We start from the raw sequence: 18,372 nt of genomic DNA on the forward strand, positions 1-18,372 counted from the left end.
ATCAGAGGGGTTCAAGTGTCATTGAGGCAAATCATCGAGGAATGTGAACTGTTGAGAGGGAGAGACGGCTGACGGTGACATCAGAGAAAGTGGTCAGATATTGAAACTAAACCCTAGGAGAGGAAAAGTTATTTTTTAAAATTTGGCTTAAAGGAGAAAATGTTTATTTTTAAAATTTAGGAAAAAAATGAGATAAACTTTTAAGTGGTTAGAATTTTATTAACTTTGATTATTCATATATAGACAAATAAGATTTTAAAGTTAAAAGTGAAAAACTTAACAATGTAATATACTTTGGATGGGAATAAGTTATTTGACCTTTTTTTTAATATAAGTCTTATTTAAACCGAATCATCATTTTTAAAATCTAATTAGTCATATTGAATAAAACAAATTAGATAAATAAAAAATTTAAATTTAAATTCATATTTCTTTATATTATTCATGGTTCTTTCATTTCTACTTACACAAACAAAACATTTGAGTGGAACTAAAAATGAACAGAAATACATTTATCCCAAATAGATAGAGAGGTATACGTTCAAACCATTATTGCTATGAGCTGGGTGGCAGCATGGCCATGTATGTACGGAGAGCCATCCGCCAAAAAAAAAAAAAAAAAAGAGACCTTATTTTGATAAATAATTCAAGTTCGCGTTGATCCATGTCTCTGTCACTCTTTGAATATTAACCTACTGTTATCTTGATTACGTAGTAAAGTATAAAAATATAAAATAATAATAATAATAATAATTTTAAAGAAGATACTGTTTGGCTATAAAAGGGAAGGCAACCTTTCCTTTCTTGAACACACATCTAAGTTTCTCTCTCTCTCTCTCTCTCTCTCTTTAAATCACTTTCCCCTAATTGGTGGCTTTTAATGGCTGTGAGATCAGTTCAGACCTAACATTCCCCTCCCATAAGCTGAATAAGAAACAAACCAACACACAAGAATATCTCTAAGCTGTCAGATTTCTGTAATTGTTCGCATGTTCATGAGTTATGATTGGTGGGTTTTCTTGTTTTTCACATTTTTCTGGTTTTCTTAGCCTGGATCTGAACCGGGTCTTTAACTAGGGTTCCTGCTAGGATTTCACTTCATTTTTACCCCTTTTGGTTCCATTTTATGTGTATTGTTTCTTCCTTTCTTATAAGATAGGTTGATGATTTCTTACAGAGTGAAGAATGGCGAGAGAGAAGATCAAGATCAAGAAGATTGATAACGTGACGGCCAGGCAAGTCACCTTCTCTAAGAGGAGAAGAGGTGTCTTCAAGAAAGCTGAAGAGCTTTCTGTTCTCTGTGATGCCGAGGTTGCTCTCATCATTTTCTCAGCCACTGGCAAGCTCTTTGAGTACTGCAGCTCCTCCAGGTATTTTCCAATTTCTCTATATCAAATTTCCGTACGATATATCCGTAACTTTTCTTCTTCAGCTCCGCCTATTATTTCGGGTCTTTGTCTTCCCGTGTCTTCGTTTATGTGTTTTCAAGCAGCAAGAAAATAATTTTATAGAAGGCAACAAAGCAATTTCTTTGCTGAAATTCCATGGCTGCTTTCAACAAAACGTTGCACTTCTTTGATACCACTCTTAAGAGTTATTAAGAGCGAAAACCCTCACGGCCGCTTACAAAATCTTTGTCATCTCCTCCATTGAATTGCATTTTAGATTTTCTGGTCAACAGCAGTCTCCCATAAGACCCAGAACTTTGCTTTCTATAGTTGCCTGTTACACCGGCGGATCCTCGATCCTATTATGACTTGTGGGTGAATCTTCTCGATTTATATACCAATAACATAAAAAAAAAGTCTCAAAATTTTTATAATATTCTTAATTTATTGACATTTTATTTTATCATAAAATAACAAAATAAGTACCAATATTGTAACTTCATCTCTATATTTGAGCTCACCTACGTGCGCATCGGTTTAATTATTTAACCGGTGTCAAGGGGGAAATTATAAATATACTGTACTGTATTTGAATAAGTCTTTGTAATCTAGGATACTGTTATGGTGATTAAGAAAATAACAGAAACCTCACCTGTGTAAGTATAAACAGCTTGTGGAGGGACACGATCAATGAGGATTCATGACGTGAGCTAAAGGGTTAAATGTAACCGCTCTGTGTGTGTGTGTGTGTATATATTTACTTTAATAAATATGTAATTATATGTTTGATAATAAGGTTTGAACTAAAATATATTAATAATACCATTGATAATTGATATGTTAGGCAGAGTAGTTATTATATATGGAGTAAGAGGTTTTGCAATAGGTGTTCACCAACTTTAAGTTAAAAGGACTCAAAGGTTAGTAAAAGTGGTAGAGTTGCAAGATTCTCTAGGTTCGAACTGCATTGATCCCTTGGTTAGTAGAAGTGGTAGAGTTGCAAAATTCTCTAGGTTCGAACTGCATTGATCCCTTGACTCGTGAAACCCTGAATTATCCTCAGGGTTTCAAGAGAAATTTGATTTAAATTTATAAGTTTTGAGGAAAGAGATTATATATGTGTGAGATAATGAAAATGTTTATTTTTTAAATGAGAATTGATATTATCATTTCATGATTTAAAAATCTGCTAGTTTTTTATAAGAAATTAAATTAATTATCATAATTAGGTTAAATAATGAAATGAAAGATATGAAGTAAATCATTCTTATTAAAAACTGAACTATATGTTACAAGTTTTATTTTAATGGATTTTACTCCCGAGGGAGTGAGAAGGAGAGAGTAGAGAGTGGAAAAGGGCAAAATAAATATATCTTTCAGTGCATTGAGAAGTTTAAGTATTCAGACTTATGATTAATGTTCTTGATTGTTTCATAAGATATTCTAAAAGATCAGCAGAAATCCATAAATTCTATCAAATTTTAAGCCTTTTAAGTTTTTGAAAACATTGATATCATCCTTGTCTTTCAAGGGCTCCTTTGAAAAGTCCTTCTGTATTGTTGGTTTTCCATATAGCAGAAAGCCATTAAACTCTTTTGGTTATAATGGCCAGCTGACTTGAATAAAGAGTGTTATCATTTTAATAAACATGATTAAGTTGGCCAATATAACCGAGCAATAAGGAGTATTTATTGGTTTCAACTTCAAAGGAATCAAGCAAGAGCTCAAAATCAAGTTAGATGTTAGTTTAGTAATTAAGGTGACCTTCTAAACCAAGCTCCATGTTAGTACATCTAAGGTGAAAGAGTCTAGCTAATGAACACCTAATGACACTTGTTTGCACAAGGGTTGGAAAATGTTGGTTGAGTTTTTGGTCGTTTATATTATTTATAAATATTTTAGCTAGGCTTGAACTTGAGTTGATCACTCATGAATATGTTTGAGTTTAATTTGTTCCAGGTTAGACTCAAAAGTTGTGTTTGGACATAAGCTTATTAATAAATTAAGAACAATGTTATATATACATATTTTTGTATACATAATTAGATATATGAATGATGTGTCATTATATGATTGGGGGTAACTTTATTTTTAATTCGAAATCTCTCAATCACTTGTGGCCTATCGTTTATTTACTTAATTATATATTCAAAAGCGTATATATATAGTTTTATTGATAAATTAAAATCGTCTTGAATGTAAATTTGAGTCAAAGTTCTAATAATTATATTTGTTGAAGACTAATAGCAACAACTATGTACAAATTGTTGGTTCAAATTTATGCTGACCTTCCCATAGTCATTAACGAGTCTTACGTGCATGAATGTGGTCGATTCTCAACAAGTTGAATTTAACTTTATTGGCTTATTTTGTGTATAAGTCTGAAGATTTGGCAAAGAATTTTAAACAAGTGTATAGATATAAACAAAGAATTTTAATGCATGTGGCCTTGGAGGGTGAAATATTGCAAACTTTCTGGTAGATTGAGTATGGAATAAACTCTGATATTACTTTTAAGAATAGGGTTTCATGGCCTCAAACTAGATTCAATGGGAAAGGCCTATTTGTAAAGAAGAATCAAGTATATTGACACTAAGTAGTTGGAAAAGGTGCTGCCATGCATGACCAAGAACATCTATAGTTTTGAAAATTAGTAAGTATCAATCACGTTCATAATAAAGATTGATGCGAGGGAAATTAATCTGGAGTAACATCAATAGCCTTTTGATATCTAGGATACAAAATTATACATCCTCCTAAGAGCTCTATTTCCATTACATGCCAATTGGTTATTTTTAGTTGTACATTTTTTGAATTATTGTGTTGTACAACATTCTTCATTATTTTTTTCCTCTATGATATTTGCTCGAGCATATCGACTTGGTAATTGCATGCCAGTCATATTGGATGCGGCACCTTTATGTTGTTTAATGTGGAAATACATTAATTCTAAATTTTATATCATGAATTAGAGGATAGTACTTATAAATTACTAATATAAACACACGCACACACACATATTGAAATTCCTTTGAGTGTAGATTAACTCTAAGACATAAGTTATCTTATGAAGTTGTCGCCATGTCTTTAAGTTTTCACGGTTAATTCTCTTGATTGAAATGCATGTCTTAAATTATAAGTTGATTTGACGTGAGTTGTAGTAGATAGAAATATGAATAATATAACCAGGGGTTAGTAAAATTGGTGAAACCCTAAAACTTTTAGGGAGAAGACCTTAGATTTGAGTCTTTGCTCCCCTTTATGTGTGACTTCAACACATTTGAATAACAGAAGCTCTTCTCTTCATCAACTCACGTTGGCTTTGTGGAAATTCTTCTTTTTCCTATGTAGGCCAAGCCGGTTAGATTTTGCTCAGCTTTACAGTTTGTTCAGAATTCACTATAACTAAGCAACTTTGTGTTATAAAGTTTTGAATAGACATTTATAATTTTTATAGATCAAATATATGAACAGGGTTTGATACCTTCCCAGCTGATCGGATCTTTATTCCCCTTGCCATATATGTCAAGTCACAGTTTAGTTTCAGAAAATTCATTGTGTTTTTAACACATCTTATACATAGCAAACTCTGCTATGAGTTTCAGCCTGTCTAACATATTTATACACACATTTTGATTGTAGCATGAAGGACACGATTTCAAGGTATAATCTGCATTCTCATAACATTGGAAAACTTGACCAACCATCGCTTGATCTGCAGGTAATTTATTTGATCAGTTTTTTAGATCATTATAATTTAAATCAAGCATATTTTTATCTGGTCGACTATTCAAAAACTGCAATGGAAAAGATCTGCAATTCACTTTCATTGGCTAACTTGGCATCACATGTATAAAGCTTCTTCTTCCCAGTAAAATGTCAAGCTTTCATAGCAGAACTTCACTTCTGACTGGCAATTCCATTCTTTTATATATATAGCTGGAAAACAGCAACCACATCAGATTGAGCAAGGAAGTTGCTGAAAAGAGCCGCCAACTCAGGTGTGTGTGTGTGTGTGTGTGTATTAATGTAGTCATACTGTTTTTTTTTATTTCTTTGGTAAGTTAGCTAAAATTATGTTGTTATGAATATTACCTTTTATAATAGACAAATGAGAGGAGAAGATCTTCGAGGATTGAATATAGAGGATTTACAGCAACTTGAAAAATTACTTGAATCAGGACTCGGCCGGGTTCTTGAAACAAAGGTATGTGTTGCTTTAATTTTATTGCAAACTATGTGTGTGTGTGTCTATATATATATATATGTACTATAATTCATGCAGGTTTTTACATGAGTTTTACTTTTGTGTCAGAGGGAGAAGATTATGAATGAAATTTCTTCGCTTGAGAGGAAGGTTAGACAAAAATTTAATTTAATTTAATTTAAACAACTAATCTGTGCCTTTTGTTCATGTCGTTGCTTGTCGTTATTGCATCTTTTGTTAAAAGTATAATGATGGTAACAATAAAATTTTGGCGACTATTTTATCCTTATTAAAGTAATAAATTTAGACGAAAAATAAACTTTAAACGACTATTTTATCTTTATTAAAATAATAAATTTATGTTTTAACGAAAATTTAAATAATTAATCGTTAAAACCATAAAAATAATATTTATAAAGATCGGATATTTATCCATTCTTTATTTTTCTTTCACTAATATCAGTTTTTTTTTTTTTTTGTAATACTAAAAGGATGACAAACAAGTTTCTTCTTAAGGATATATTAAATAAGATCATTGCAAAGTTTCAGAGGATGTATTCATTGAAATACATTATGTTTTTATTTACTTTATAAGATTTTTAGATACCATCTATAAGTCAAGATTTTGATATATGAGTTTTCGACTTGGTACTGCCAGGGAGCGCGGCTGATGGAGGAGAATAGACTACTAAAACAGAAGGTTGAAGAATTCATTTTGGTGGGCTATTATAATTGTTTTTATTGATTTCATTTCATCTGAAAATGGCTAGGATATTTCGTATTTGGAACAGGTGGCCACCTTGTATAACGGAAAAAGGCTTGCCCTAGCTGATTCAGAAATCGCAATCCAGGAAGAAGGGATGTCATCAGAATCTGCAACTAACGTTTGCAGCTTTAGCGGTGGCCCTCCTGTGGAGGATGACATTTCTGATACTTCTCTCAGATTAGGGTAAGCTTAATTATCATCATAGGCCATGCACATGTAGATATATCTCATCTCCCTATTCAACAGTCTTAAGCTTTCTGAATCTTGATACAACAATTAATGCTTTATTATGCATGGGTACTTCTGGATGTACATATTTTTTCTTAATCAGTTTTACTTTTTCAACCACCTTGCAGGCTTCCGTTCTCCAGCTGAATTGGTGAAGACGAAGCGGATTCTCGCAATGAATAAAACCAGACCTGTTTTCATTTTAAGAAGTTGTAGTGTTCTATACGGGAGATGTGTTTGCCTATGACAGGTCCAGGAGAATTAATCCTTTTCTTTTAATTAATATCTACGATTGGCCTACTCAAGAAGACTGGAGAAAGGTACTTTAACCGTGTTGTAAAACTTCAATAAAGAAGTTGTGTTAAAAGGTTACTTTGTTTACACCATAATTTTCAGTTCATGGGCATATCGAAGTTTTCCTTTTTTCAATGATGGAACCTGTTCGACTTTGCCGGATTACACCATTATTTTCTTCATGGGCATATCATCATATTCTTCCTTCTTCTTTTTTTTAAAAAATCCTTTTAACTGGCAGGGAATTCTATTCCACTTTGCCGAATTGGTAGGTAAGTCTCAGGGTGCAGTATTAGACTCAATTATTGTTTCGGGTAATTTTAGGTTTTTATAATTTGGTTTCAATTTAATCAATTCAGGTTTTTGACCTGGGAGAGATATTATATTAATGGAACTCTAATATTTTATGAGAGGGTTTTCGCACTATCACTCAAACTAACCTCCTGTGGGAATCGCAGTTTTCTTACTTGGTGTGCAGGAAGTCAGATTGTCTTTGACTAGCACTTTGCTTATGTATGGATATGCTTGCATGGCAAAGCTTCGATGCGTAGAACTAATGCAGCAAAGTTGTTTTTATCTTTTATTTTAGGCCAAAGGACTATTTATAAATATTTAATTATGATAAATAAAAATCATAAATATCTATTTAAGTTTAAGTTTATTAGGATATATTCATGAATTTTTTGATAGGGGTTAAAAAATAAAATTTTTATTTTATTATTAATATTAAAATAATTAAAATTACATCATTTTTTTTTATTTGAAAAAATTAATAAATTTTTTTATAATTAAGTTTTGAAATTTTTATTTTTTCTTTTAAGAATATCAAACTTGAAATCCGACTTCTTTTTTTAGTGAATGATGTTCTTATACTGGAAAAAGATATTGCCTTTTAGACTTTTAGAGGATGGCCTTTGAGCTAAAAGTACCATCTAAGAACTATCTTTGAACCAAGAGTGTTGTTAAAGGATGATGTTTTACCGTTTGATTTAGGTGAAGAATGTCGTCTAGACTATCTAGGTCTAGATAATGTTTATTGTCCAACAAAGTTTGGGTTCTCTAGTGATTGATGGTCATTAGTGGTGGTTAGAGGGTATGAAGAAAAAATCTAAGAATTTCAAAAGAAAAAATTATCTTTTAAAATTGAGATCTAAAATGAAAATATTAATTTTTAAAATTTAAGAAGAAAAATAAAATAAAATAATATATTTTTAATATTATTATTAAAAAATATTTTTTTTTATTTAAAAATATTTTTAATAAAAATTTAAAGATGAGTAAGTGTTTGGGGTTTTTGTTTTTTAAGATTAAATTAAAGTTGGGATGATAAATCGTCTTTGGGCTCTTTTTTTAAGAGACAAAACTCCATAATGGGTTTCAGAGACTTGTAAGAGTACACTTATCGGTCAACCTATCGACATACAGGCCCATGCCGACTTAAATACTAGGGCTTGGTAGATGACGTTGACCGTCTTAGGGCTGACTATCTTTGACCAAAATCTTTAAGGGGGCGTTTGGTTTGAGTTTTTTAAGATTACTTTGGTAATATATCTTTTATTCATTTGTTTGGTTTGTCAGTAATAAAATATTATAATAATCTTCTATTATTAATGTTGACGTGATATGTAATATAGGTGGTAATCTGATTATCACCTTCACCTTAGCTATTTAAAGATTACTAAGGTAATTTTGATTTTATTATAGTTATATTATTATTTATTAATTTTTTGAGGTAAAAATAAATTTATTTTTAATTAATATGATAAATAATATAAAAAATATTTAAAAATAATTATATTCAAGGACATTTAAGTAAAATAATTTACTAGTAATCTTTTATTACCTTTAACCAAACACAATAATTATTTATATCTATCAAATTTTATCAAACATAATAATCATTTAAACCCAATAATATTCTAAGTAATCTATCTTCAAGATAATCTTTCTATTTTGGTAATAAAATATTACTTAAATCAAACACCCCGTAAACGGTGGTTACCATGAGACCTTACCATATGTATCATACACTTGGCAAATGGTGGTTACCATGAGACCTTACCATCTAGTAAAATTAGTTGAATATCAAAATTTTAAAGAGTGTATTTGGGTATAAATTTTTTTTATTTGATTGATTATATATATATATATATATATATAATGTTATTTTTTTTGATATTTCAGTTATAAATATTTCTAATTTTTATTACAAGGTTGTTCTTTTAATTACATGGAAAAGATTTAAAATAAAAAATTTAAACTATACGTTAAGTCGGCGGAAAAAATATATTTTTGAGTTAAAAATAAATATTTTTTTATCAATTAATAATCATTTTCAAACTCAAAAAGAAAGAATGCAAAATCAAACTGAATATGATTGAGAAAGTGAAGTAAAACGAAGATTTGGAGTCGAAATTGTCCAAAAAACCAAGAAGAATGTGAGAGGTAAGAGGGATAGATGGGTGAAGTTATGAAAATAAGGTAGTCCCCCTATTTTATGGTAAGGGTAATTTTGGTAAAATACTTTTTATTGGTTACAATCGTAAAATAAAAAACGTTAAAAATGTATAATATGATTAAAATAAGTCTACTGTAACTAATTTCTCTTTTTATTTAATTAATTAATACTAATAATTTGTAATATTTTTATTAAACTCATGTAATTTAGAAGAACATCGAGGGAGGTATTCGCTCTTTTTCAAATTATTAGTCCTTCACTTAAAAAAAACATTTGGGAGTTTTTTTTTTTAAATCCAATAGTACCCGAAACGAACAATTTCGTTCAAGTTGGTCCTTTATCGAATTGAGAGCTCCTTCTTTTCTTTTTTCTTTTTCCTCAAAATCCGTTACTAATTACCTTCGATCGTCAAAACCCACTGAACGGGTTTTGACACGCTCAGTTACTCAATCCTTCCGCCAGATGGAAAACGGGCGCCAAGCCTTTGACTTCAAAGCAGAGGACGAGTTGACTGAATATGTAGCTGGTAACTTCCTTTCGAAGTATAAGAACCCTAACGATGATAATTTTGGGGTTCTGAAGCATGATTTACTTGAATGCGGTGAGTTTCTTTTTTGGCTCTATGATTGGTATGTGCGAAAGCTGAATGTTTTTTATTTTTTATTTTATTAACGTTTTCCCTTTCTCAGAAACCCCGGAAAATACGGGATTTTGATGTTTGAGCTTTTACTTTTTTTTTTAGAAATAAATAATTTCATTTTATTTACTAAAGTTAGTTTTAGTTTCACGAATGAGATTATACGTGATTTCTAATGGGTTTGGCTAATTTATTTCGAGCCATGATCATGTAAAGCTTTGTTTTTTTGTAACAATTCAATGTTATTTCCGGTAACTGTACTTTTTTTTAAAAAATTTGTGTTACATGTTTAAGTTTGAGTTTCTAATTTGGAAATTGTTACTGCACACTTGTTAAGAAGTACACAGGAGAAACCCAATGTGTGTTGGAGTTTTGTTTACTGAGGTTTACAAGAGTACTATAAAAACTAAGAAGAATTATAAATATCTGTGTCACCTAATTTTATGCGAATCAGTCGACTAAGTCTTGATTTAGCTTTGACAAACTATATTTCCTAGGCAAGTTATATCTGATGTCTTGTCTACTAATTTATAAACTTATGTTTATGTTAGTGCCTTATGCTAAGTTTCAATTATCATTCATGGTTGTCTTTCCTGAAAAAGGATATAAAGCGTTCAAATTCTAAGATTTGTGTATTCAAGGCCAAGATGGCCTATTCTATGAAAATTTCGATAACAATTTTGGAGGGTTTAATCAAGTGGTCAGGTATGCAGTTTTCTCCCATGAGCTGGTGGTTTACTCCTCAGGTTAATTACCTATCAAGAAAACAATCCCAATTCTTCACTTCAGTTCATTGCACTGATTTTGAAGAAATTTTTGGTTAAGAAAGAAAAATAGAAGCAGACAAAGAAAAAGGTGAAAAGAATAAAAGATGGTTTCTTGCCATGTCAATTAAACTGTTCATCTTTTGTGCATTTTTGTTTTAGGTTTTGATTAGCAGTTTTGATCTTTTTTTTGTTCCTGTTTTGATATTATGGTTTAGAATACCTATAAAAAGGATGATACAATAACATTCAAATGCCATCACTATGCTAATAAAGTAATAATTGAGTTAATTTCAAGTTGCCTCAGGGACCAACATTCAGAAACAAGGAATTGGCAGTGTGCTTTGTGTAAATTCTGGTGCAGTTGACTGTGATCCTGGTTGTGACAATCAGAAAAATACATATGCATCCATGGATGCAGATAGAGAGGATAGTGTTGTTAGAGCTACTCAAGTGAATTCTACAAGTTCTGAACAAATCCCTTGTTTGAGAAAGGATAATTGTGGGACTGAAAATTTCTTTTGTGAGCCGGACTCTAGAGATTTGTGCCATCAGGAGCCTTTACCTGGGAAAAACCATTTCGATTGCAGCTATTCAGATTTTCCATCAAATGTATTTTGGTTTTCATATTTCTCCACATATATGTTCTGACTATAGACAATAATAACATGGTTATGCTTATATTAGTTCTAATTTCTTCAGAATGAACCAGTAGCTGTGAATTCTGATGTTGATGGAAGTATGGATGAGGGTTCTCCTTTGAGTCCTATTTCTGATACTATGGAAGACTATGGTATAATATAATGTCTAATTTGGATTTTTTTTATTATCATTTACCATAAATTATGTTGTGATCCTTTATGTTCTAAAACCAGTTTGCTGCATAATTTCAGCGTCTTTGAAAGGTCATGTATCAGATCATTGCTTTGACAATATGGAAATGGTAATGCTCGTTTCTTCTTGATAAACTATTCAAGTGTTTAATGCATTATTCGTAAAACAGACATTATTTGGTCTGTTGACTGTGGATATCCGTTTAGTGCGCTTGATATTTTCAGCATCTTAGATGTTTTGTTGTTGTCATTTTTAACTGCTGGGGATAGGCAGTGTTATGTGTGTATCGGTAACTGCTTATGTTGTGCCGCATTCATTTCACTCTCATTGCTACCTTGAAAGAAGCTATTGTCAGTTCAATTTTGACTAAATTTTTTTTGTTTCCTTTATGGTTAGTTCTATATTTGTTTTGGCTTAGTCCATGATAGAAAGTTTCACACATACAAGAAATAAACATGTATTCTGTAGTAAGTGGAGATGCCTGTTGCTGTCAACCCATGAGAAGTTTATTAAATTGAACTGTTGGCACAAATTTTTTATTAATGATATCACATTTTCAGTACAGTCGAGTCTAAGCATTGTCAGAATTTAGAAGTGCCTTTGAAACCTGATTGTATATTCTTTCTCTGCAATTTGCAGGATGACATAGACATGACAGTGGTTATATGTCCTGATTATGTTGTGTATCGGGATGATCTTTGTTCGGGGTCACTAATAACTTTCTCTTGCTCTGGTATTACAATCAAGGATTCAACTACATGGGGTAGTCAAGGAAATTTTAGTTGGGGAATTGATGATATTGTAGATATTGAATGTCATTGGTTTCAAAAGGTGAGATTATTCATTCAAGTGTTAGTTGGTTTTTGCATATGCTTTTCATAAGGATTTACAGTTTCTTGTTTGGACATTATGTAGGTTGCATCTGTTGCGGTTAAGCTTCACCTACTATCAAAGAATTCAATCCAAGATGATGATTCAAAGCATGCTTCAGGTCTGTGTACTTGGGAAAATTTAGTGCTCATGTTTTTGTGAAGTAGCACTGCATTGTGCTTGAATTTTTTTTGTCTCTTGATGTAGGATATAATGACATTTTATTCTGAAGATTATCAAAATGCTTCTTATATTCTTGTGACTGTGTTGATCTCCCTGAAATCTTTGATCTTGTTCTACATTGCCTCAAGTTTGATTTGTTACTATCCATATAGGGATTCTATTTTTTCCTTTTATCGTTTAATAAAAGCAATATATTTATATACATATATTGCATTTTTGGCTATGATTTGATCAGAAGTAGAAAACGCGCTGCATCTTTTAATTGCATCTCTGTATGAGTCTGAGGCTATACTTTTACAATCGTCTTGAAGTTCAAACACTTGAATAGTTCTGCTTTCTTATTATTTTTCCTTTCTGAATTGATTCAGGCATTGAGGAAATGAGGTTTGCAGTTATTGAGCCAAACTGGTCTGAGAAACAGGAAAAAATCACCTCATTAAACGATAAATACAAGGCTATATGGAATGTTGTGCTTGAGTAAGTTTAATTATTTTTTATAATAATTTTGTTTATTATTATTATTATTATTGAATGTGTTCCTTGTTATGGGAAGATGAGCAATATACGTTTCAAGTTACCTGCTTTGTAAGTGGTTTCTAAAGCTATTTAGTTATGTCACTTCTTTGTGTTTTAACATTATCCTTCTATTCTTTGTGGCAATGTATGCCATAATTTGTTGACTTCACCGTGTAAATCTGTCTGGGTATATGATGGTGGTTGATGTATACTAAAGTCCTTTTACCTTCTGTTTTGATAATAAGATGACCATGATTCTATAAAGGTTAGTAACCTGGCTGATAAACTTTGAAAATTTTTGTAAATAAATCAAGATTGTGCTTATAACCAAATGTCTGGCTTGTTGCAGGATTTCAAATTTTATTGTGCTTTAACCAATACTTTTAGTGTTTGGCCCATTGGAGGTTGCTATTTAAGATATGTGTGCATCATGACATAAACATTTTACAGTGAATGTTTGTGTGCTGTTTGACAATTTTTTACATTTCACATATTGTCTTGCAGCAAAACCAGGAACTGATTGTGCATTGAAGTTCTTTAGGTGTTATCTCATAATTTTCCTTTTAATCTCATTTAACTTTTCTTGTGCTTATTCTATTGACACATTTTGCTTCATTTACTTATAGTGGTCTCATGGAAATGAATGGAAATGATGTGTTTGAACGGAGGCAATATTTTCCCAAGTGAGTGAAAGCTAACTGTTTTCTCTTATCCTATTTTAATTGCATGTGTAGATATAAGTTTTATTTGTTGGACTGGCCTTTTTGCCATATTGTTAGATAATTCTTTTATCCAGCTATCTCTCATTTGCCTCTTTGATACCATGTCATCATTTTTCTTATTACATTCTCTTTTTCTTTCCATGAGTCAAATACAATGATATTTGTCACATTATGATGCTCCATCCTTATATTAGATTTTTTTTCTTGTAGTTTAACTGATAAATGGGAATAGCTTTATCATCTAATGTAAATATGTTTTTGCTTGTGGGATGAGTGAATGAGGGCTTGTTTCTGGAGAAAAGCCAGAACTATTAAAAACTTATGAATTATTCTTATAAAAGACATCTTACAGTTTTTGATGAGCCTTCGATCTTCCTTACGATATATTGAATAAAACTTGTACTTGTGAAGTAAATGAAACTCGGTGATCAACATTCATATTTATTAGGGTGTATTTGTTAGCACTTAATGGTGTCTAACTGAATAAGTTCAAACATGTGATGTTACAGCTTTGATGAGCCTTTTGAAGATGTAATCTATCCAAAAGGGGATTCAGATGCAGTTTCAATTAGCAAGCGAGATGTTGATCTCTTACAACCAGAAACATTTATCAATGATACACTCATTGACTTTTATATCAAGTAAGTTAATTTGTGTAAATTTAAAGTTTTCATTAATGTGATCTATTTGTTTCACTGTAGGATATTGAGCTTCAAATTCTCTCTTGTTGGTTCAATGCATAGCCCAGGCTGCATTATTTTTTTATTATTTATTGTGTTCTTTTATTTATTAGCTTATGATTCTAACTTGGAAACATAGCAAGTAAGAAGAAGCTGCAACACTATGACATTTTAAGGAAATTTTTGCTTTTGATTTTATTTTAAATTAGGTTCTGACAATAATTTTTTTTAATTGATTTATTTAAGAAAAAAATAGTTTGAAAATATCATTGTTTGGCAGGTATATAAAGAATCAGATTCAAGCTGAGGAAATGCATAGATTTCATTTTTTTAACAGCTTTTTCTTTCGAAAGCTTGCGGATTTAGACAAAGATCCGTCCAGTATTTCTGATGGCAGGGCTGCTTTTCTACGTGTTCATAAGTGGACAAGAAAAGTGGACATGTTTGGAAAAGATTACATTTTCATTCCTGTGAACTTCAAGTAAGAAATCAGTTTTAAAACTTCTGTTTCTTTTCCGGAACTTTCCCTATTTATTTGGGCACTGATAAATTTTATATGCATTTTATGATAGCTTACACTGGAGTTTAATAATCATTTGTCATCTTGGTGAAGTGGCTGCTTATAGGGGTAAGTCCCGTTTTAATCTAATTTATGGTTCCTATTTGGAAAACTCCCTTGTTCATGTACCTTTGTCTCTTTCCAGATGATGACCTGTACAAATCAGAGAAGGTACCTTGTATTTTGCATATGGATTCTATCAAAGGAACTCATGCAGGTCTCAAAAATCTTGTTCAAAGGTAATTTTCCGCCTTTAGTCTGTGTTATGTGTTGACATCTTTTTTAAATTATAGTGTTTTGTTTTGTTGATAAACATTATTTCTCTTGGTCATATCCCTTTACATCACTCCTTTACTTCTGTTTTTTTTCCATGTGAAAGAAGCTTTTAAGGGTTCAAAAGTGTATAGTTGAGCAAAAGCTTCAGTGTATTTCTATCTTTGCTTTTTCAACTTGTGGTGGGAAATTTTTAATTGAAATTCTTTATCATGTGATGTAGTATTAAATTATATTTTAGTGTTGTTGCTTAGTAGTTACACCATACTCTGCTATTTCTCAATAAGTACCATTATTATGTTATATGTTTTCAGTAAAAGCTAATCTGTTTCTGTGCATTATTGGAGATTAAACCATTAACTTGTTGACGTGTCACTTTTGTTTGTTGAAATAACAGTTACCTGTGGGAGGAATGGAAAGTGAGACACAAGGACACTTCAGAAGATATATCTTCAAAATTCTTGAATATGCGGTTTGTCTCACTTGAGGTATTGCAATAGTTTTTACATTTTTAAGCTATCATAGAATGGAGTTATTAAAATTAAAAAGATTTCCTTAAAAACTACTTTTAGGTTAGTAAATAAGAAAGTAACAAGGTGGAAAAGGTTGATTTCACCAGTTATGTCTATATACTGAATATTTACTCACTATAGGTTTATTATAACCTAATAACCTCTGTGTGTGTGCATGTCTGATGGGTGTTAATTGTTGTTGTTCTTACAATTTAATTCTTGTCACTTGTCAGCTGCCACAGCAAGAAAATTCATTTGATTGTGGCCTGTTCTTGCTCCATTATCTTGAGCTCTTTCTTGCTGAAGCACCTGTTAATTTCAGCCCATTCAAACTGACCAAGTTTTCTAACTTTGTAAGTTGTCTACTGTAACTTTTCACCCTTGTCTTATAGATCGCCTTGTCAATTATATAATCTTCTAAGTGGTTAACCACATATATCTTGACTTATATTTTCCAGCTTAATGTTGATTGGTTTCCACCCTCCGAGGCTTCTCTTAAACGAACTCTTGTACAGAAATTGATATTTGAACTTCTTGAAAATCGTTCTCGGGAAGGCACATCAGCTGTCTGTCATAATGAACACCAATCCTCTACATTTCACAAAAACAGTGAGAATGAAACAGTCACAGATTTTCTATCGGAAAGATGTGGTTCCTTGATAACTCAACGTGGAAATTTATCAAATTCACGGGCTAGCTGCGGCATTGAAATCAATGTATTAGGAGCAACTTCTGCAAGGAAATTGCAGTGTGTTAATGATTCTGGCTTGTTTCTCAGGGAGTTTTTTGAGCCAGCAGCTACTGCAGGAGCATTACTCGAACAGTATCAATCTTTTGGTCAGCCACCGTCGTATTTCCATCTCAATGGTGCTATATCAAAAAGGGAGGTATTAACTTTACTTGATCATTGTTTTATAATTTTATTCATTTGCAAAATAATTGTGACTGTGAGTATGACTATTGACTGTTCATCTTATGTTACTACTGATATAAAAAATTAAATAGACTTTTCCGCTAGTAACACATAACTGGTATAAAAAGGGCTGTAAAGAAGCATTGCATTTATTTCTCCCGCAGAGGCTTGTTCTAATTTGTTTGATTTTTAGGAATCTTACTGTAATGAGATTCAAAGAAGTTGATTGGATTATCAGCACATTAAAATGTGTTTTCACTATTTCATCTAATTTAAAGCAGGATGAGGTAGAGACAGATGAGGATTTTGGATATTTGTCTTCTGGGGGAAATGGTTTCCAGCAAATAACTGAACTCACAGCTCAAGCTAGCACCATTCCATATCCATCTAGAGGTTGTGGAACAGAGGTTTCTTGGAACCAGGAAATCCCCATGCAAGGTGAGCAAGGTATTGACTCATCCACAGAAACATCTTTGTGTGCTTCCGATGATTCAGAAGATGTGGGGATAATCGAACATAATCCACTTCCAGAAGATGCCAGTCAAAGTCTTATAGAACAAACAGATCAAAACAGATCCATATCTCTGGAGAATGTTGGTTATTTGACAGGAGGCTTGGCATCTGTCTCTAGCGAAGTGCTGCAGATGTCTAACACTGACGCTTCTCAAGAAGCTGATAAAATACACGACTATGTGTTAAATGTAGGCCCTCCCTCCCAACAAGAAAATCTGACTGCATCAGTGCTTGAGGACCCTAACTCAGTTGAAAACACTTTGCATCAAGACTCTGTAATTGATGAAAACAGAGAATTTGCAAATGATGAAGTGCAAGTTATTGATGATGATATTATGGCAGTTCCATATGAACAGCAACCTGCAAAGAGGCCACGGCTTTCCACTATCGAACGGGAAGGAGGACTCACTGGAAGCTTGTCGAAGGATCTCCATTTGTGACACTCGTAGATTGCATTCTTCTCTGACCTCTTTCCTTAACACAAGATATTCATGTGAATAGTGCTGGTGGCGCTGTTGATTGTATTACTACAGAATGAGCTAGTAGGGAGATTACGCAGAGCAGTTTTTTCTTGTAGTTAACGTAAAATCATTTAACTTCTATCAATGTAAGTAAATATAATTATAGAAATTTTAGATATGCCGTTGGTGTTCAACCGAAGGTCTAATTAGTAGATTGTATTTTACAGCTGTGGAGGAACTTTTGGGCTTTTGCCTGGATATGTGGTGCGCTTGCTGTCAATGATTTTACTACCTCTGACATTGTTGATTCCAATTGTAATTACTATCATATTTAGACCTAATTTCAGATTACAATTTGTTGAGCCATGAAGTGCTTCTGCTTGGGTTGGGTGTTCAATGGATACCTTCGTTTTTGTAGCAAAATCAAGATTCAACAGCAACTAGAGTTTAAATTATGGTTCCTAACTTTGTTCCAGCATATAAATATATGAGAGGGCTGTCAATCGGGTTTATTAAATTGGGTATGATTTGTTCAAGTCAAAGCACATAAAAATTCCGAGTTCAAGCTTAGGGTTTGTTCATTCGGATTCTAGA

The 18,372-nt window shown here is 32.0% G+C and overlaps 2 protein-coding genes across 9 annotated transcripts; both read left to right on the forward strand.

The window, feature by feature from the left end:
• The first annotated feature begins 812 nt into the window (after positions 1 to 812).
• Positions 813 to 7,018, forward strand: LOC123203017 (MADS-box protein SVP-like). Its single transcript, XM_044619174.1, has 9 exons — positions 813 to 1,009; positions 1,178 to 1,370; positions 5,031 to 5,109; positions 5,328 to 5,389; positions 5,496 to 5,595; positions 5,704 to 5,745; positions 6,254 to 6,295; positions 6,387 to 6,544; positions 6,718 to 7,018. The coding sequence occupies exons 2-9, from the start codon at positions 1,186 to 1,188 to the stop codon at positions 6,734 to 6,736; spliced, it is 687 nt and encodes a 228-aa protein (XP_044475109.1). The 5' UTR covers positions 813 to 1,009; positions 1,178 to 1,185; the 3' UTR covers positions 6,737 to 7,018.
• Positions 7,019 to 9,649: 2,631 nt separating this feature from the next.
• Positions 9,650 to 18,144, forward strand: LOC123203123 (probable ubiquitin-like-specific protease 2B). Of its 8 annotated transcripts, XR_006499200.1 has the most exons (17): positions 9,650 to 9,942; positions 11,041 to 11,354; positions 11,445 to 11,535; positions 11,618 to 11,685; positions 12,216 to 12,407; positions 12,492 to 12,567; positions 12,998 to 13,106; positions 13,772 to 13,828; positions 14,377 to 14,508; positions 14,828 to 15,028; positions 15,120 to 15,175; positions 15,252 to 15,345; positions 15,777 to 15,867; positions 16,125 to 16,244; positions 16,350 to 16,778; positions 17,083 to 17,924; positions 18,006 to 18,144. XR_006499200.1 is itself a non-coding variant. In XM_044619306.1 (16 exons), the coding sequence occupies exons 1-16, from the start codon at positions 9,804 to 9,806 to the stop codon at positions 17,755 to 17,757; spliced, it is 2,844 nt and encodes a 947-aa protein (XP_044475241.1). In that variant the 5' UTR covers positions 9,650 to 9,803; the 3' UTR covers positions 17,758 to 18,144. The 8 variants fall into 8 exon arrangements, 7 of the variants coding, with proteins under 7 accessions (XP_044475241.1, XP_044475244.1, XP_044475243.1 ...); XM_044619306.1 differs by having other exon boundaries at positions 17,083 to 18,144; XM_044619309.1 differs by having other exon boundaries at positions 11,636 to 11,685; positions 17,083 to 18,144.
• The last annotated feature ends 228 nt before the right edge of the window (positions 18,145 to 18,372 follow it).

This window comes from Mangifera indica, chromosome 19, assembly GCF_011075055.1.
Source record: "Mangifera indica cultivar Alphonso chromosome 19, CATAS_Mindica_2.1, whole genome shotgun sequence".
In the NCBI taxonomy this organism is placed as follows: Eukaryota; Viridiplantae; Streptophyta; class Magnoliopsida; order Sapindales; family Anacardiaceae; genus Mangifera; species Mangifera indica.

Coding starts and splice junctions, on each gene's coding strand:
- LOC123203017 (XM_044619174.1), top strand. CDS start 1,186: ATGGCGAGAGAGAAGATCAAGATCAAGAAGATTGATAACGTGACGGCC. Junction 1,371..5,030: donor GAGTACTGCAGCTCCTCCAG/GTATTTTCCAAT, acceptor TTTTGATTGTAG/CATGAAGGACACGATTTCAA. Junction 5,746..6,253: donor TTTCTTCGCTTGAGAGGAAG/GTTAGACAAAAA, acceptor TGGTACTGCCAG/GGAGCGCGGCTGATGGAGGA.
- LOC123203123 (XM_044619306.1), top strand. CDS start 9,804: ATGGAAAACGGGCGCCAAGCCTTTGACTTCAAAGCAGAGGACGAGTTG. Junction 12,568..12,997: donor TGATTCAAAGCATGCTTCAG/GTCTGTGTACTT, acceptor GAATTGATTCAG/GCATTGAGGAAATGAGGTTT. Junction 14,509..14,827: donor CTCATTGACTTTTATATCAA/GTAAGTTAATTT, acceptor ATTGTTTGGCAG/GTATATAAAGAATCAGATTC.